General features: G+C 40.3%; 1 protein-coding gene across 8 annotated transcripts in view; it reads left to right on the forward strand.

The window, feature by feature from the left end:
- POMGNT2 (protein O-linked mannose N-acetylglucosaminyltransferase 2 (beta 1,4-)) overlaps positions 1-12,469 on the forward strand; it is a 28,109-nt gene extending 15,640 nt beyond the window's left edge. For 3 of the 8 annotated variants that reach the window (XM_042470946.1, XM_042470948.1, XM_042470949.1), the window contains one exon: positions 10,161-12,469. In XM_042470946.1, the coding sequence (XP_042326880.1) occupies positions 10,252-11,988 (1,737 nt within the window). In that variant the 5' untranslated portion in view covers positions 10,161-10,251 and the 3' untranslated portion in view covers positions 11,989-12,469. Of the gene's footprint in view, positions 1-1,756; positions 1,779-1,828; positions 2,121-3,343; positions 3,519-4,201; positions 4,297-7,135; positions 7,259-10,160 lie in introns of those variants that run through there. The other 5 variants (XR_006104343.1, XM_042470947.1, XM_042470953.1 and 2 more) reach the window with 5 other exon arrangements.
- Positions 12,470-20,756: the final 8,287 nt, after the last annotated feature.

Here is a 20,756-nt window from a genome sequence, read left to right on the forward strand (position 1 = left end):
CCACCTACACCAGAATAGTTGCACCAGAGTAGTGTATCAGCAAGATTCTGGTGTACATGAGTAAGAACTGTGTAAACATTCTTCTACTCTTTTCGCATTGTGAAGGAAGCATTCTTTTCTTGTACCTTGGTGTTATACCCTCCTTGTAGCCTCTGACTGAATCATAAAGTGTTGCGCGTAGAACTCTGTGTTATTCTGAGTGCATCTCTGTGAGTGCTGATCTACTATCATTACTTTGAGAATCTTGTATGATTTTTTGTGACTTCCTCTTTGGTGCATTTGTGCTGGAGACACAATGCAGTTTGACACCACTTTTAACTGCCATGGCCCCATCCTATAGAATCCTGGAATTTGTATTTTTATCAGGCACCAGCAATCTTTGGCAGAGAAGGTTAAGGACAATGTAAAACTACAAAGTCCAGAATTCCATAGGGTAGAGCTACAACACTTAAAGGCATTTCTAACAGCATTATTTCAGCAGTGTAGATGTACTATTTGTTGAGGCTTTTCAGATAGTAATGTACCTATTCACTTGGGTACTCATTTAATTCCTTTGTATCAGACTTGTAATTTCTCTGGAAATTGCATCCAAGAGTGGCATTGTTTCCATGATAAGAATTAGCGCATACTTTACGGAATGTAAAGGACTAGTTGTTTTTCTGGTGGTATACTGTACCTTTTTAGACTGCAAGGGAGGTTCCTATTCCTCCATACTACTACTGCTGCTGCTGCTGCTACTACCACTACTACTATCAACTACACATAGATGACTCAAATGTAAGAGTTAATGAGAGGGCTGAATTCATTCCATTCTGTTTGGGTAACTTCCAGCAATCATATGAATGTGAGTTAGGGCCATGAATATAGACGCCTTCTTCCCTGTGAGCAAATCAGGTCTTTGACAGCTTCAGAGTTGGGACACACTGGAAAATGATGGTTAGCAGTTTCAGAACAAGCCGTATTAAACAATAGGTTTCAAAACGGGCTTACTCTCCTGGCTTGTTCCAAAGCTAGTTGGTTGGCTGGCTTTCTGACATTGGCATGCTGTCCCATAAATTCTTTGGGCAGTGTACAATAGATCCTACCTTGAAGGTTTCCTGTTTTATAAGAGCTGGTAGACTTTCTGCCAATGTAGACTGCAACTTATTCACACTACTCTTGTGTTCATTGTTACTGTGGGCAGTGTATCATCTGGTAGCAAACCTGGTGACAAATTACATTAGGCAGACATACAACATAATTTACATACAAAATGGAATGCAGTGCCACAAAATCAAAAGCAGCATAGAATATGACAGTGATACAAAATTCACAAAACCTCCAACTTAAGCATACAGATTCTAAAACCGAGAGAGCCAAAGTACAGGAATAATTTAAAAGACGTGAGTGGCTAGAAAGGACCGAGAAGACCTTAGGGATGGCACCAGGGGACTCTCTCCAGAAAGGCTGTTCTATAATTAGGGAGCTACTACTATAATAAGACTTGTTAGTAGTCACCTGCTTCACTTTTCCATTGACAGGGGCACTCAGATTAGGAGTTGGTATGGAAGAGCCAGAATGGCGTAGTTATTTAATTTGACTCTGAAGATCAGCGTTCAAATCCTAGCTCAGTCATGGAAACCCACTGGGTGACCCTGAGTAATTCTCACTCTCTCAGTCTCAGACGGTGGCAATGGCAAACACTTTCTGAAGAAACCTGCCAAGAAACTGCCTTAGAGTTGCCATAAGTCAGAAACAGCTTGAAGGCACACAACAGCAACAATGTGGAAATTGGGCAGGTATGCATGGAAGACAAGCAGCCTTTCAAAACAGTCTTACGATTGCTAATTGTGGCTGGCTGGAGGGAGCACACAACTCCCTTGTTGCAACAGCTCCATTGACTGCCAGTAATCCAATTCAAAGTGCCGGTGACCTATAAAGCCCTATATGGCTCAGGTCCAGGTTATCTAAAGGACCTTTCTCATTCTATGAGCCTGCCCATGTTTTTGAGATCTGCTATGGGGGATGCACCTTTACAGTTACACCTAGTAGGAACAGTGGAGAGGGCATTCTCAGTGGCTCTGGAACTCCCTTCCTAGAGAAGATTAACTCCACCTTCCCTGCTGTCTTTTTGTAGGCAGGTAAAAACTTTTTTGTTTTAGCCGACCTGTGATGGCTGATTGCTCAAGGGGGAACGGGCTTTTGGTATATGCTGTACTGTTAATTCATTTTACTTTTTTAATGGTCCTGCTTTCTACTGCTTTTAATTCTATTGTTAGTTTAATTACATTTTTAATTTTTGCATGATGAATTTAAAACGATATCTGCTTTAAATCTTTGTAAGCCACACTGAATCTTGGGGAAACTGGGATATTGTTGTTGTTACAATTATCTGGTTTTAAGCTGTTTTGTTCTTTAAACTGGAGCAGGAAAGGAATTGGGAGACAATACATTAAGATACCATTGTCCAAACTTGGTGTGTGTGCAAAAGGTAGTGTTCAGTCATCTCAGAGCTAATCTGAGGTCTGAAGTGGTACAGAAAAACTCGGTTTTGGTATCTCAATGAATACTGGATCAATTTTACTCTTAGGTGCATTCCCCCCTCCCACATTACTTTCTGATCTCATATTGAAGGCTCCAATCTTCCAGTCCTCTTGTGCAGGATCAAAGTAGCTTACTCCTAAGCAAGCAGGTAGAAGATGATAGTAAAATAGATTTTAGTCTAAGAAAGAGCCCTATCAATTAAAATTAAAGTTCCTACGGAAAACGTACAGTATTTTGTTTGCACTGAATGATATTTTTGCCTGTCATAGGCAAAATGGCTCTGATAAAAAGCTAGTATTTTGTGTGAGAGAATGTTTATGGTAAATATTCATAAATAGAGAGATAGTTTCAGCTCCTTTCCATTTTCCTGTGAGTCAGGGCTATCTTTCTGTTAACTATTGTTGTTGTTCCTCTCTATGCCCACATGCCTCTCCTTTTCTCTCACTTTTTCTCTCTCTAATTGCCTAAGAGCATAATAAGCTTCCTGCCTGTCTCCCAGACACACTTAAGCTTTGTAAAAATGGCATTGGGGCTATTTGTTTCAATCTCTGCTGCCCTTTGTGGGTTTTTCAGGAATACTGCAGCAAATCCTCCTGCGTGAGCAGATGACCTCTAGGGAGGCTAGCAAATTGAGGTGAGCCAGCTGGAGCAATAGGACACCACTGACAGATGGAGCAGGCGCAGAGGGTCAGTACAGGCAGGGTGAAAAGACGAGTTTGGATTTCCAGGCAAAACACAAACTCCTGCTTTGACAGCTGTTTTGCGTAGGGGTAAAGTGGGGGGCTGGAAGAGAAGAAGGCTGAGTGTGTTTTCTTTGCAGGAAAATCTCTTCCCCTTTGTTTTTGTGGAGTGGGCGACTGGGCATTGCTTTTCCTTTGCTAAAGAAGCCTCAGGTGTATTCATACACATCCTGAAACCTAAATTGGCTTGCAGTTGTACTTCCATGGACTAAAAAATGGAATGATGGATGCTTTAGATGTTAATGCACTTTTATGGTGAGTATTATTACAGGCATGCTCTGTGCTGATCATACCTATCTCTCTTCACTTACACTTTCTTCATTGCAGGGGGTTGGAGTGGATGGCCTTTGTGGTCTCTTCCAACTCTAGTGTTCTATGATTCTTTAGTTCTAATTATGTATATTAGGTAAGCACAATGCTGGTGCTCCTTCAGATGTGTGGGACTACAGCTCCTTCCTTCACCTGTCCTGGTTGGGGATGATGGGAGTTATAGTCAACATGTTTGGAGACTCCCAGGTTGGGGAAGACTATGTATGAGTCCAGGAATGGATGAGCAATTTTTCCCTCCTTACCGCCTCCCTTTGTATACATGGATGTGTCCCAACTGACCAGAAGTGACATCACCTCTCTTGTGGCCCTCAGTTTGTGCCACAGTGTGGCCATTTTTAGAAGTACCAAGTTTTTTGAGAGAGGGGAGTTATAGAGTTATTGCCCCAAACTCCATATTTTTAGGTTTTGATGATTTTAAGTTGTTATAGGAGTATTTTTCATTGATTTTTTTTTAAAGGACTCAAAGGAAGAGGTTGGTGGCACCTGGGAGGCTTCATGTGGCCTGCAAGTCATGCTTATGCCATCCATGTGTAAGACTGTAATTGAAATAGATTATTCTACATCTGTTTTCTTTCTGTAATGTGTGTATGTGTGTGCACGCATTTTAGGTATATCATGCTGCAGTTGTCTGTATCAGTGGTATTCCAAGTAGTGGTCTCTGGACTAGTGCCAGTCTCTGAGTCATTGGCTACCAATCCCTGGTGAGTTCACAGGAAAGAAACAAAAAATGCTGTAAACAGTGGGCGCAACCATTGTTCTGGTCCCTGGCATAGTGAAGGGAAAATAATTGTCAGTCCCTCACATCAGATAGTATGAGAAGCATGGGTTTACCATCTTCTGGCTTGTAAACTGAAGAGAATATGAATTATAAAGATTTGGTGTGGTCAACTTTATATTTGTGTTAAATTTTGGTTGCTAGCAATAGAGTTGTCAACCCTCCATATCCATGGATTCCTTATTCACGGATTTGAAAATATTTTTAAAACATATGAATTCTAAGAGGCAAACCTTTTCTGCATTTTATATAAGGAATACCATCCAACTATACCACTGTATACAATGGGACTTGAGCATCCACAGATTTTGGTATCTACAGATGGTCCTGGAACCAAACTCCAGAGGATACCAGAGGTCTACTGTATATTCATGTGCTGAGCTTGAAGGGTCTGTGTAGGACAGAGATGGTGAACTGTATTGAATTTGTAGACTAGGTTCTGCATTCCTACAGCAATCTGTGGTGCCGATTATATGAGGACATGGCCCTGAGATCATCCCCCTGGCCAAAATGCTAGGGTGAGGTTTTCTGCAAGGAATCCAACTTGGCTTTCCCCCTCTTCTTCTCTGTTTTGATAGCACAGGTTCCCAATTACAAGAGCCCTATAAGTGTGTCCAGTCTTTTTAGCTTCTAGGCTGGAGATGAGTAAACTGGGGGCAAAAGCCCGTATTCAGCCCCCCAAGTGCTATTTTGCCTTTCTCCCATGCTACCTACAGCTTCCCATTGAAAAACCCTGTTAAGTGTACTATAAATAGGAAGCAGAACTAAAGGTACCATAATCAATATTGTCCGTTTAGTTCCTTCTACTTCCATATTAGTAGTCGATATTATATTAATTAAAGTCCATTTAACTACATTTAAGATTGATTTATATATAAATATAAACCTAATAACATTACTGAAGTATGAGGGGAAATATATTTTGTTAATGAGCAGTTGCAATTCTAGTAAATGTTATAAATATTTAAGAATAGATTTTTAATTAATTTCATCTAGTCTGTTCTACATGTACATAGATATTTTAATGTACTTTTTAAAATTACAAACACTTTTAAAAAATCAAACAAATACTGTACCAAAAAAAGTGACCCCGAATTTGTAGAAAACCTGAAAAGTGGGCTCAGCCCCACGGCAGTTACCCATCACTGTTTGTACAGACATTTTCATTCAGTGTATTAACATCTGTGACAGGGTAGGAATTCTCTGGCCTGTGGGCTGTAGGCAACCCTCCAAAGCCTTTTGTCTGGCTCCAGGACCCTCGCCCATTATTTTAAAAACTATTTGGACCAAAAGAATGAGAATTATGCATCCAAAGGCTTCCATGGTGGGTGGTTCTCCATTGAAATGTCCCCCACTTTTTAAGATATGAAATTGCTTCCCATCCTCTTTAAAAAATTGAAAGTGATCATCTGGTCACTTGTGGGTTTGAAAAAATAAGATGAGTGCATGGGTTTAGTATGGAAATGATGCACCCATGGGTCCCCAATTTTGAGGGAATCAGAGGAACTTTAGATTTTGTATGTGACTGCATACATACCCCGTGTCTCCAGTTTAACCATTTATGTGTTGAGTGCAAATGCTACTGTAGCCTAACTAAATGCCATTACAATCCAGGAGAGCTATAATTATTAAACCTTTTTGGGAATTAAGGCCTCAGTCCTACACCCAGATTCATGGGAGTAGCTCCTGTTGTGGCCAGTGGAACTTCCTTCTGAGTAGACATGTTCAACAGTGCAATCCCTTCCATGTTTGCTAAGATGTCAGTTCCACACCATTTAATGGAGTTTACTTCTAGGTAATTGTACATATCCTATAAATGCTTAGGTTACATTGAGCATGTAACTTAACTTTTGAATAAATATACTACAGTATATGTAGATTATACTACTGTGGAGCTAACTTTTGAAAGTGATTGTGATTCACGTAGAGATATTGCTGCCTTCCTCTCTCAAATGCAAATGTAGATCAAAATACATTTTTTAAGTTAGTTAATTAATTAATTAATTTCCCCCCTTTTCCCCAAGATAAGATTCAAGGTATCTTATATATCTGAGCAAGTTATATTCCCAATATGATCAATGTCGAGAAATACACATCCCCGTGCAAAATGACAGTCTACTGAGAAATTCCCTAACAACACTTCTTGATTAAATATTTCAAGGAAAGAATTCTGTCTTAAGCTATCCTAATTTTTTATTTCAAAGATTCATAAGTTGCCTTTAGGGTAATTTCAAACCACAGACCACAAGAAAGCAATGATTTTGACCATGATCAAAATTAACAAATTAACAAACAGCATAATGTACAATGGCAACCAGTGAAGTTCTACCTCAATTACATTATGCCAATGTACTTCTATGTGTGGTTATAATTTGAACGTGTACATATTTTGATATGATAGCAGATGAATAATTATACTATAAGCATTCACTTTTAGCCTTCTAACCAAATCCCCATTCTTTTTTGTACAATTATTTCTGTAGCTCAGTAAGACTGAAATCTCTTGGAGTCAAACTAGATTTCTTTCTTAAAATATAAAAGAAATCAATGTTCATTTATTGGAGTTCTTCGAGTGTGCATGATTTTCCCCACCCCCATAGACAGCAAGATCAGTTTGTAATTGCTATTTCTTTCATCCTTCCCTACAGCCACTTAATCTGTCAGCTGCAAGACCAATCAGATAATTTCCTTCCCATAATTCCCCATAGCCCTAATTGCAGTTATTTGCCACCTGATTAACAGTGCACTTGATATGGAAATCTCAGCCTAGTGAACTGAAATCCTGGAGAAGCAAATGTGTTAGCTGCTCAAACATAAAGCAAAGTGGAAGAAGCTGTGTGTCCTGCCAGATGGAAATAACAAACAACTTTACAGTCTCAAAAAAAGCCAGGTCCTTTCATATTGACTTAGAATCAGAGATCAGGATTGCAAAAAGGTTTCCGTTGTTGATCTAATGTTGTGTCTGTTGAATTTAGTGACAATGGCTTGGCCAGAAATATTGTTGTAACAATCTTTGTCCTAATCACCATATCCTCATGGTGCATCTGTACCTCATGGGCATCTGTGGCTCCCTAATTCCCATCTTAACTGGACATGTGGGCTTGGGCTGGTGGGAGGTGGAATCCCATGAAATCTGGAGGGCCACAGTTTCTGCACCACTGCTCTGCCTAATATGAAGATGGCTTTCTGTGATGCACATGGTAGTATTTGGCTCCTTTTCAATGAAATCCGTTTTTCTTTCTCTCTAGCCTGTATGTTATTCACAGTACAAGTTCCTTTTTGAGCTTGAAGACAAAAGAGGCTCTGTTATCAGCCTGGATCATTTGCCTCCTTCTATAGCCTTTAGTTCTTCTTTAACTTACACTCTGTTGAGATTTACACTCCTGGCATAGTCAGTGTAGAAATGGTGTCTTGAACACCACTGTAGAATATTCCAGAGCTGGAGAAAGAATGCTGTTTTGAACTATGACTCTTAGAATTCTCCAGTTAAAACTTTGAAGTTTGCTAAGCTTTCCAAGCTCTGAAATTTTCCTCTTCGGTGGTCCAGCCATTGAAGCTGTAATCCAACATTTATCTGGAGGTAGCATGGTGGTTTGAACATTTGACTGTGGCTCTGGATACCTGGGTTTGAATCCCTGCTCAGCCATGGAAACCTACTTGGTGATTTTAGGCAACTCACATTCTCTCAGCCTCAGAGGAAGATAGAGGCAAACTCCCTTGGAACAAATCTTGCCCAAAAAAAACTCATTGGAAATGACTTTAAAGCATACAACAGCAACAAAGTCCAGTTAAATTCACTGTGGTGTACTTTTGAGCAGACATATCTAGGATGATACTGTTAATGATACTTCAGATTCATGCCCATAATTGGATGATATGAAAATTATGTTGAGGTCCTTAGTATTCAGAATATATTCCAGGTGGTGGTTTTGCTTGTCATCCCAGTACTGTTTGCTTGTTCATTTTATTCAAATTCCTGTTCTCCCCTTGGAACAGATAAGGAGACAGGGGGACAGAATGTGAAGTTCTCCTAATCCATCCTGCCTCTGTGATCTTTCAGAAGGACATAAGAAGCATCTTCTTCTTTAAAATTTGAAACAAAGAAATAAATAGTTTCAGTATGAATATACCTTCTTTCCCAAAACATACTGACACCAGTGACTTCTTCTGATAGTTTTGAAAACAGAAAAGTTTGCCTATAACATGGCCCCCTCCATAAAATGGTTTTCCTTTAGAGGTGTTGGAAAGTAACTCTCATCCAAGCTAGAATGATGGTACCCATAATCTAGCTGACCTGCAGAGAAACTTTCTTGGGGTAGATATCTGTAGCATCTGGCCCCACAGTCTGCATTCATTCATTCATTCATTCATTCATTCTTTTTGGGGTTTTGGTTTTCATGCAGTGTTTCTAAAATTAGAGAAGAATCTGGGGTAGCTGTTCACAGAATATTTTTTTAAATTTTAGCTTTCCTTGTATGAAAGTTGAACAATTTATAAACTTGAATGGAGATGGCAAATAGATACAGTAATATTTACAGTGACATATTGAAACTTTGCAGCTGGTTGGGTTGAAGACAGATTACGTTGTGTTGATTGATCCCTGGGTGTAGTAGATCACCGAGGGGTTTTGACTTCTAGGTTTGCTTGTTTGTTTTTTACAATGGTTAAAACAAAAAGCTTTCTCTTTTTTCTAAATTAGGCTGCAAAAATAGAATAAAACTTGGGGTGAAAACCAGGAGTAGATTTTTGTGTAACAGGATTGTGATCAGTTCTTGTGCTGAAACCAAATTCCTAGGTGGAATATGTGTTCAGCAGGAGCTTTTGCTTTAATTCTAAGAGTACACCCCCTGTCTCCATCCCACATCAATCTTTGGCTCTGGTTTCGGGTTAGAAAGAATGTTTGACAATACAATACAAAAGTAGGTTTCTCAAGTGCCAGGAAACCCTAATGGGGAAAATCTCAAGACAGATGAGAACCGGTGCAGTTCAGGAGTTACTCCATGAAAAGTTCATGGGGAGTTGCCCAGGAAATGGCATTTTCTGCACAGAAGACTTGATTTTCTGCACAGAAGATTAAATTTTGTGTTTTTTTGCAAAATCTTCTAAACTATGAATTTGGTGTTAATAGCCATCTGGACAACTTGAACCTATGGAGACCCTATGAATAAGAGACTTTCAAGGCACTCTGTTATGCACAACCCTGCTCAGGTCTTGCAGACTCCAGCTCTGGCTTCCTTGAATGAGTCTATCCACTTGTAATGCAGTTTTCCTCTTTTCTTACTGCCTTCTACATTACCAAGCATTATTGTCTTTTCTAATGAGTCATGTCGTCTTCATGATATGTCCAAAATATGACAGCCTCAGTTTAATCACCTTGACTTCTAGAAAGAATTCAGGTTTGATTTGTTCTTGGACTCATTTATTTGTCTCCTCCAGCACCACATTTCAAATGAGTCGATTCTAAATGAGTTAACCCTTTTTGTCAATTGGAAACCATTCTGTTTCTTCATATAATAGTCCTTGAAAACTGCAATTTTTGAAGACTTTTTTGCAGCAGGGACAGAATGGCAAAATTGTTCAAATGGAATTACAAAGATTTACATCCCTGCTCTGGTTGGTAGGTCTTGGGGGTCCTAGTAAAAACAAGAAATAGTTTTCCAAAGCCTGAAGTCTGCTGACCCATTCATTTTAGTAATAGCAAATAAAACAAAACAGAATAACATCTGTTTTATAATGCTCTGGAGCTTTATTGTGAGTTGTAAAAAATGACTTTGGGTTTCTTTGTTTTTTAGGTTTCTGCTCCACCATGCTAAAGAGGACTGAGGATGCCTCCCTCTTCCTTCCTGTTCACCACCTGCCCTCTTGCTAGGACCTGGATCCAGAATGAACATAGCAGCTGTATTTAATGCCTTGCTAGTGTCTATCCTTGCAGCTGTACTGTGGAAATATATCAAGCTACGCGACCACGTCTTTGTTCTGGAAGAGGAGCTGGTCCTCAGTCACCAGTCCCAGGAACTCTCTCAAGTTCGCATTGACTACCATGCTGCTCTTCAAGCCCTGGTGGAAGATGGCACCAAGATGGTGTGCACTGGCAGGATGCACACAGACCGTATCTGCCGCTTTGAGTCTCTCTGTTACTCTACCGAGGCAGAAGAGTTTGTCTTTTTCCACAGCAACTCTTCTGTTATGCTCCCTAACTTGGGCTCCCGAAGATTTCAGCCTGCTCTGCTTGATCTCTCCTCAGTTGAGGATCACAACACACAGTATTTCAACTTTGTTGAATTGCCGGCTGCAGCACTGAAGTTCATGCCAAAGCCCGTTTTCGTCCCAGATGTGGCCCTGATTGTGAATAGGTTCAACCCAGACAATTTGATGCATGTCTTTCATGATGACCTCCTTCCAATCTTCTATACCATGCAGCAGTTCCCCGATTTGGACCTGGAGTCCAGGCTTTTTTTCATGGAAGGATGGGGTGAAGGCCTTCACTTTGAGCTGTACCGGCTGCTGAGCAGCAAGCAACCCCTCCTGCAAGAGCAGCTGAAGACCCTTGGGCGTCTCCTTTGCTTTACCAAGTCCTATGTGGGGCTGTCAAAGATCACCACATGGTATCAGTATGGCTTTGTCCAACCCCAGGGCCCAAAGGCTAACATCCTGGTCTCTGGTAATGAGATCCGACAGTTTACCAAATTCATGATGGAGAAGCTGAATGTGAGCTTGGAAGGAATGCCTGGTGAGGAATATATTATCGTATTCAGTCGTACCATAAATAGACTCATCTTAAATGAGGCAGAACTCCTTTTGGCACTTGCCCAAGAATTTCAGATGAAAACCATCACAGTTTCCATTGAAGACCATACCTTTTCAGATATTGTACGCTTGATTAGCAACACGTCCATGCTAGTCAGCATGCATGGAGCCCAGCTGATAATGTCTCTCTTCCTGCCAAGGGGAGCCACTGTTGTGGAACTCTTCCCTTATGCCATCAACCCTGAACATTACACACCCTACAAAACACTAGCTACTCTTCCTGGCATGGATCTCCATTATATTGCCTGGCAGAACATGGAGAAGGAGAACACCGTGACATACCCAGACAGGCCCTGGGATCAAGGAGGAATTGCCCACTTAGACAAGATTGAACAAGATCGGATCATAAAAAGCAGCGAAGTTCCCCGGCATCTCTGTTGCCGTAACCCAGAATGGCTTTTCCGTATCTACCAGGACACAAGAATTAACATTGCTTCTCTTATCCAAGTTATCAGGCAAACAGTAAAAATTAAGCCTGGGCCTAAGAGGCAAAAGTGGACCAGTGGTCTCTACCCGGGAAAAGTCAGAGATGCCAAATGCCAGGCCTCTGTCCAGGGCACCACTGAAGCAAAACTGTCTGTGTCTTGGCAGATCCCTTGGAACCTTAAATACCTGAAGGTCCGGGAAGTGAAATACGAAGTTTGGATTCAAGAACAAGGGGAAAACACATACATGCCTTACATCTTGTCCCACCAGAACCATACATTTTCAGACAACATCAAGCCATTTACGAACTATCTAGTCTGGATCCGGTGCATTTTCAACAAAAATCTCCTTGGGCCCTTTGCGGACGTGCTGTTGTGCAGTACGTAACTGCTACCGAGTTCTAGACATTCTGTTGTGTCAAGGGGCTTTACATAAGATGAGCCCAGTCCCATTCTCCCATCATTTGTAGAAGACTGACAAGGACTTTCAGACCATCCTAGTGCCTGAGTGTTCATTTTATTGCGTTTTGTGTGTCTTTTCTTCTGCGTATTTCTGGTCAAGTTTGTAAAAATGCTCTTGGCCCTTAAAACAAACCCACAGGCATGAGGCTACAGATTGGAATGAAAATAGAAAGAAACTGTTGTATTTTGATTGTTATATAAATCTCACCTTTTTCTGTTCTTGTTCCTATCCTCCTTCCCTCCTTCCTTTTCTCTCTCTTATACAGTAGTGAATATTTTAAATACAACTTTATGCTGAAATTTGTTTATGTCACTGGGTGAGCAATCAGTTTTATATTCTCCCATTTTTAACTTTATTTATTTTTATTTATTGATTGATTCCTGAAAACATTGACCAGAACATTTGGTAGCCAAATATTCATTAAATTGTTGAAAAACTATCAAGACACTTTCTCGTCCTTTTGCTATTTATTCTTACAAGGGAATGTTAATTCAAATAAGAATTACTATTTCACAGTATTCAAGCTTCCTTCCATTTTTAAAAAAATGTTGTTGTTTTATAATTGAACAGGACCCGGAACAATGGATACAAGTTGCAGGAAAAGAGATTCCACCTCAACATTAGGAGGAACTTCCTGACAGTAAGGGCTGTTCTACAGTGGAACACACTCCTTCCTCAGAGTGTAGTGGAGTCTCCTTCTTTGGAGGTCTTTAAGTAGAGGCTCGATGGCCATCTGTCAGGGATGCTTTGATTGAGATTTCCTGCATGGCAGGGGGTTGGACTGGATGGCCCTTGTGGTCTCTTCCAACTCTACGAGTCTATGATTCTATGAATGTTTTAAATTGATTGATTGATTGATTGATTTGTTACATTTATGTCCCATTGTTCCTCCAATGAGCTTATGGTTGTGTACATGGTTTCCCTGTTTCCAACTGTCTCCTCACAATAATGCTATGAGGTAAGGCAGTCTGAGAATGAGAGTGATTGGTCTAGGGTCACCAATTGAGTTTCATGGATCATTGGAGACTAGAACCACAACCTCCAAAGTCCCAGTCTAGTACCCTAAACAATTACGTTATACTGTCTCTCTAATCTTGGTTTGCCCTCTGTAACAAGAGATCTTGTAGCACCTTTGAGACTAACTAAAGAAAGAAATTGGCAGCATGAGCTTTCGTAGACTTAAGTCTACTTCCTCAGATGCCTTTCTCTGTAATGAGACAGTGATGGTTATCCTCTGTCAAAACTCAAAAATCTGATTGTCTTGGTCAAGGGGTAAAAAATATAACTGTACCCATGAAGGATACATGTAGGTCCACATGTATGCAACTATAGTAATATAAGGTATTGAGTCCCTTGAGTCGCTATATTGACAGAAAGATGGGATATAAGAAAATTATTATTATTATTATTATTATTATTATTATTATTATTTCCAATTTTAACTTGAAATACAAATATACTGTAACTCTCATCCTAATCGAGATCAGACACTGGCCCTTCTTTCTGTGGATTAAGAGAAGTATAATCCAGTATTACAGCAAGACAAGAAACTGGGAGGAAGTTGAACTAGGGCATTTTCAAATGTGATAGTGAACACTTGTAGGATAACCAACACATTCCTGCCTTTGGAAATGGACTTCTATTTAAATTCTGGAGCACAGCAGAGAGGAACCTGTATGGAGACAGATTTGAGGAGCCATTAAACAGTCACACTGGAGTGAAAACAAGGGAAAGGCTTACTGAAGAATAATGGCATCTGGTGGGCTTTCATTTATCTATTAGCATCTGTCTACTATTTCAAGTCATATCTTTATATTAGTTTAATGAGATTGGACGAGACCCCTGTGAGCTGTATCTTCTTTCTTTTTTAAGGTTCAGGAGTTCAGCCTTGCACTAGAGTGATGGCCGCATGCCTACTGGTATGGCATACATGTACTCAGTTAGCACAACTGAGTCATCCTCTGTACAGAAAACTCAAAAATTGAAACCAGTTCCTTCCACAAAAATGCAACTTCGAGAACAAGAGCTCTGTTATAGCCTTTCGTTTGTTCTCTCAGATAATTTTCTGTAGGTGCAAAGATGGGAATTTTATTTTTTAAAAGTAATTAGTTACTTTTAAAAAGTGCTGTACAAAATTCACACTTTTTTTACTCCAGTTTTTGTGATGATGAATTTCTCTGCAGTTACTTTTAAACCCCCTTTAAAAAATGTCCCCAAATGCCTCTGACACCTGAAAACATTCTCTCCAAAAATAACATTTTAAAGCAGGGGTGGGAAACATGTAGCCTCCTCCCATTAAAGACAGAGTTGTTATTTATCAGCACATTATTGGCAAGCTCTGTGTGGAAGATCATTTAGTCCTGTCCTCCTCTCTCCCTGTTTGCACTGCTACAACCCATCGCTTCCATTTCTCCTGCAATCCTGTGGATATTTACTTAGAACCAAATCCCAGAATTCAGTGTTTATTCCTATGTAAATTTTCATAAGATTACAGCCCTAAGCCTGAATATAAAATCATGTCAGTTCTTTTTGCTATGAACTTTATAGTATATTTTATGGGGGGGAAAGGGGGGGGTCAAAATAGCGTTTGGCTTTCTTTCTTCTTCCTCCCCTTTTTTAGTATTACTTTCTTTCAGATTTGACAGCTTTGCATTTCTAATCATTTGTGAATGGTTGGTGAGCTGCCATGAGAGACTACCCTTGAGACAAAAAGGCAATGTATGTTTTGTTTAAGTAAATAAATTATGGGACCTCATTTTCAGCCACTATAAACAACTGCAGGAGTAAATGACATAAACAGCTTGACCCCAAGATTTACTATGACAGTCTGTAAGCATTGTGTTAAAAGCTATGCCACTGCTCCACTGACAACTGGGTCAGCACTTAGCCTGCCATAATTAATTCTGGCATGCCAGTTTGTACACTGTGCATTAGGATGAGTAACCCTTGGCCTTCTAAGATATTGTTGGACTACATCTCACCTTGGCTATATTTGCTATGGGTGATGGGAGTTGGGATACAGCAAACTTTGGAAGGCCAAAAATTATCACTCACTGTCACATATACTCATATACGTGGTTTGCCAAGAAATTCATTTCTCTCCAAGGCATTCTTGGCTGGAGGACATTACAAACATTCTGCGCTGGAACCTTTTACTGAGATGGCTGAATGGAACGTGAATTACAAGATAATAAGAAAAAAGTAAAGAATCCTCTCATTGGCTTACACAGTATAAATGTGAAATGGCTTAAGGTATAACAGGAAGGGAAAAAAGTTAAGGTGAACCTCTGCGATAAAGAGATCAGCTTTGGCTAGGCGACTACAGAACTTACAAAAGACCATAACAACCAAAGAGTTTTATTTAAATAAAATGCAACAATATTATAATAAAACACACAAACATGCAAAAGAGAGCATGAAATAATGAGACACACAAACCCACAAAATAGACCATGACAGCATAATTGTCTGACTTTTTAAGGATTTTATTTCTGAGTTGGTGTCCTATTTGTCCACCCTGTTTCCTGGGCAGTCAGGGATTCTCTCCCGTGGAACGTGTAGGGTGCCTGCTGATACCACCAAAACCACTGGCTCTGCTGGGTCTTCCAAGTCGGCTTTCGCTCCATGTTGGGCCCCATGCTGCTCTGACCATAGAAGACCATCTCGTAATCCATGAGCTACCTCCAAAAGCCCTTGGTGGGGTGAATGGAAGAATGTTTCTCTTTGAGAGTCCAGTAGGCCTCCTGGAGGCTCATTCTCGGGTGCTTCATGAGATAGGCAATGCAAAGCCGCCTTTTGGCCTCCTGCCAGCCATTTCTGACCTTGTAGCCAAATATGGACTTTATCACATTTGATAATACAAATTAAATTATAAACAGAGTTGAAGATAAAGTTTGGAAAACCAAGGAATGAATTCAGCAGGAGAAACTGAAATCAAAGAAACCCTAAAGAAAAGGAAGTGAAGAAGTTGCCTTTGGGAAGTGTTCAAAAATGGCACCAGGTTCAAAATGCTGCAGCTGGACTGCTAAGCAGGGCTAGTTAGATGGAACACAGAACTCCAATATGCCCACAACTTCACAAGCTACCTTTCTATGCACTCTTTTATGTTGGGCAGAATTATGCTGTGAAGAAAGAAAAGAGTGTGGTACCACAAAGGACACTGAAAATGGTTGATGGAACAATAGAAGGAGGGTGTAATCTTAGAACCTTTCTCCAGAATGTTTGGGAATTCTTGGAGAACAAGTGGGATCCCAATAAACTGGAGATGAGCAAATATGGTCTCATCTTCCAAACTGGTGCTGGAGAAGAGGAAACAAAGGGATACTTATCACTTTTGTGGACACTGGGCAAGTTACCTAATAACCTGGAAAACAAAAACATGATTCTTGTTGTAATGACCTTTATTGCAAAAGGGATGATTTCAGGGTTCTGCATTTTGGCAGGAACAGATCAATGCCCAGATATAGGGAAGGTCAGGTCTACATTAAGGGCATGAACTGCGTGTCTTCCGGGAAGGGAGCCAAGAGAGATGCTGAGAGTTGTGAGGCACTTGACAAAACCTATGGTTAAAAACAGCCACTTTTGCTCTCTGATGCAAAATTTTCACTTATGGCAACTTGGCAAAGTGATACACCTTTGTGACACCATGATAGATAGGTAGTCATCTTTCTAGACACATATTTGTCCTCCTTGTGAAATAGACGCTACAATATCTGTCAATGGAATTTTGTTTTGTTTTGTTTTGTTTTAGTAGACTATTTTAGAGGCTGCACTTTTTGTGGAAGAACAAAACAGTTACTTGGAATAAATCACAACAATGTTGGTTTTTGAAAATGGCTGGTGAAACACAACAGCTAAACTTTATAAACACAGCAGATTTAGTTCTAAAATATTTGTATTCCTATGCATTGTAAAAGACTGTAGGATTAAGGTGTTTAAAAGAACATGATTCCCCACCCACCCACCCATTGTGGCTTTGGATCAGAAATGTGTGTGTTTTAAGTATATTGAGCATCATGACTGAAAGCCCATCTGTGGTTAGGGAGGTGTGGAAAGCAATCCCATCTGTGGAAAGAACAAAAACAGCTTTTCATACATTTCTGTCTTCAAACAATATCCTGGAACAGACAAGAGCCAGCACCTCAGCTACGTGACAAACTGCTACAGCCACTCCATTAAAATGAAGAGGCTAAACTCAAGGTTGGCTTTTTTGTCATTAAATCCCCTCTCACATGATGAATAATGGTTGGCTGCACATGATGGGGAGATGGATGGAAGGCTTCCTTTGTTTGGCAAATAACCTGGACCACATTTTATAAGATTTTACTTCGGACACATCATGAGAGGGCACAACTCATTGGAAAAAACAATAATGCTATGAAAGGTGGAGGGACGCAGAAACAGAGGAAAGCTGCATGCTAGATGGATGGACTCAAGGAGGTCATGGGTATGAATTTACAAGACCTGAGCAGAACAGTGGAAGATAGGGACTCTTGGAGATGTCTCATCCACAGGGTCTCCATCTGTCAAAATCAACTCAGGGGCAGTTAACAACAACAATAAAGGTTGACCTTTAGGTATTGTGAGGCAGTCACTCAGACAGCAAATGCCAAGAGGCAAAGATAGCCATCTCCTAGCTGTTTCTCTCAGCCCCTATCCTTCCCTGGCTATTTCCCTCTGTTACATAACAGAGCTATATATCCCATCCAGCCTGTTCTTGCTGTTGCAACCAATTTTCTCTGAAGATGCCAGCCAAAGATGATGGCAAAATGTCAGGAATAAACTCTTCTAGAACATGGCCACATAGCCCGAAAAACCCACAAAAACTATGGAAGCCAGCCATGAAAGCCTTTGATAACCTTGTATAGTTTTTGAAGTATTTGCAAATAATTATTCTAGTCTATTTTTAAGCAATATTTGTATCTGTTTCACCTGCATATCCTGAACGTTTTAAGTAATTCATCTGTTGTATTTAAGTAATTGATCTGCTGTGTATTGATCTGCTATATATCACCTTGCAAGCCAGGGCAAGCTGAGAGATAATAAATGCTATAAGCAAACAGCAACAATGAGAAGCAAGAAACAGAGTAATTTTTACTACCTAAAGCAGAGGCAGATTCATTAAACAGACACATTAATAAGAAAGACAAACAGAAGATTAAGCAAGGTTATCCAACATGACAAACAAAAATTAAAAAGAGGCCAACTCAGACCACAATCAACAACTACCCTCCTCTTATCACAGCTTTTTCATAGTCTATTAATAACATACAGTGAAGAAATGCCAGGGAAGAAAACTTCAGTGGTGTCACATAATCCTCCTCCTATGCACTGTGATTAGAAAGTGCTATTCAGATTCTTCCCCTTCAGTGCATGATAAAACTTCAACAAGCAAAGTCCGTTTTCTTTCTGAATCATGCTACCTTGACATTTTCCTTGTATGGTCATGTTGGAGATACACTGTCTAACATCTCCCCATTTAATTTTAATGTCCAAGTCTCCAGATTGATCCAAAAATGCTTCAGGCTATGCAGTTCCACTCTGGGACCAAAATGGAGCAATCCAATCCAATCTGGAGCCTGGTTACTTTTGTTATCCAGGATTCAGTCAAAGCAGTTACTTTTACTTTTATAGTTACAGGGCTGTGATCCCACTAAATGATGGAGGAGGACTATTATGTGGTGCTGATTTAGGTAAAATTCATTGTTGAAGGATGCAGTTCTACCACTTGTTGTGAGGAGATGCTTGAGCCATCAACTGAAGGACTCTAAACCTATCTCCATTGTAGCCCACTTGCTACATTGATCACTATCAATAAAGCTTTTTTTATGGCAGTGATGGATGTTAATTTTCCAGCATTAGATAAATTCTTGAGGAGGTCTGGAACTATAGCCAGCTCAGAACACAGCTCCCACTGTCCCTAGCAATGACTATATATCTGGGATGATGGAGGTTGGAGTCCATCACTTCAAACATCAAGGTTTTCTTTGAAAACCTGTCTTTTGGACGCCTGTCTGCAATCAGGAAACCATTTCTGGTTCCACTAATGGCAAATTCATTTGGACTCTCTTTGCACAAAAAAGCAGCTGAGAAAGAAAACCATAATCCATCAACTGCATGAGAGTATCTTGAATGAGAAAATGAAACTTCAAAGAAGGGTAGACCATGTGTGTTGTTATTTTTCTTTAACCACGCATTAATTGCTGAAGATCAAAGACCTGGGAAGAGGGACACCAAAAACAAGCCCGCATTCTCCTTTAGTTATTTAAATTTATGCCTGCGTCATCTTATTTGATGCTCATCCTTGGCTCCGTTAGCATTTCAGTCAACGAGCAAGCCTTGTGTTTTTGAGTCAGCAACAGAAATCTCAAAAGGTGAGCCATTTGTTCTGATAGAGGAAACACAGAACAGGGGCCTATGCAGGTTTAGCAATAGATTTGAAGAGATCCTGGGCAAAATGCCCCAGGGTTCCAGCCACTCCTTTTCCTGCTTGAGGAACTGTGATGCAGGGGAGGTTTCCTTTCCCTCCCCCGCCCCCCCCCCATCATTCCCTCTATGAACTGGACACTTCCTTCCCATTCTCCTAATTATTATTATTATTATTCCACTTAATCACTTGGAATCAAAGCGGATTACAACAATAAAATGAGATACAGTTAATTCTAAAAACCGCTATCCCCCCAGTATAAAAAAATAGTAATACTAAAAAGAGATTAAACCATTAAAACAATAATATAAAATAACAGATAAAATGAAGAAAAGATTAGTAAGAAATTTATAACAGAGTCCAGATAGGATGGAAAAGGGGATGGAGAAAAGGGGGGACAGGAAGCAGGTAAATAGATGTGGATCTAGTCTGGAAAGGCCTGCTGGAAGAGGCGCTTTTTTACACCGAATCGCGGCTTTTCCCCATTAGCGCCTATGGCATTTCGGCTTACGAAGGCTTTTCGGGTTACGAAAGCGGCCGCGGAACGAATTAATTTCGTAACCCGAGGCACCACTGTAGCTTTCTTAAAGGTTTCCAAGATGGTAATCTGACAGATCTCATCTGGCAGGTCGTTCCAGAGTCTAGGAGCAACTGCTGAAAAGGAACGCTGGGTCACTGCCGAAAGTCTAGTCCTCTTTGGTTGAAGCAGATTTTTCCCAGCAGAACCAAGAGTGCAGGGAGGATGATATGGGAGAAGACAAGAAATCAGGACTCAAGCCATGTAGGCCTTTAAAGGTTAAAACCAACACTTTGTATCTTGCTCGGAAACTAAGAGGCAGCCAGTGAAGGGATTTTAAAACTGGTGTAATGTGGGCAAATCTAGATGTTCCAGTAACCAGTCTGGCTGCCATATTCTATACCAGTTGAAATTTCCGAACTTGACACAGAGGTAACCCCATGTAGAGCGCATTACAAAAGTTGAGCTGAGAGGTTACCAGTGCATGTACTACTGTTTCAAGGTCTTCCCGCTCCAGGAAGGGGTGCAGTTGGCGTATCAGACAAAGCTTTTGGTTATAGTCATAGTGCTGAGGTGCTACGCCACATTAAAAGAAAGACAGGAAAAAAGAAATGTTGAGCCTGGTAACTAGAAATATAATGATTGAAGAAAGGTCAGAGGAATGCCTCCATGGCTGAAATTACACCCCCATTCAACCAAAACCAAGGGTACAGATGTGAGAATTTATTCCTGTCTGTATTGGAAACTCCT

Source organism: Sceloporus undulatus, chromosome 6 (genome assembly GCF_019175285.1).
Source record: "Sceloporus undulatus isolate JIND9_A2432 ecotype Alabama chromosome 6, SceUnd_v1.1, whole genome shotgun sequence".
NCBI lineage: Eukaryota > Metazoa > Chordata > Lepidosauria > Squamata > Phrynosomatidae > Sceloporus > Sceloporus undulatus.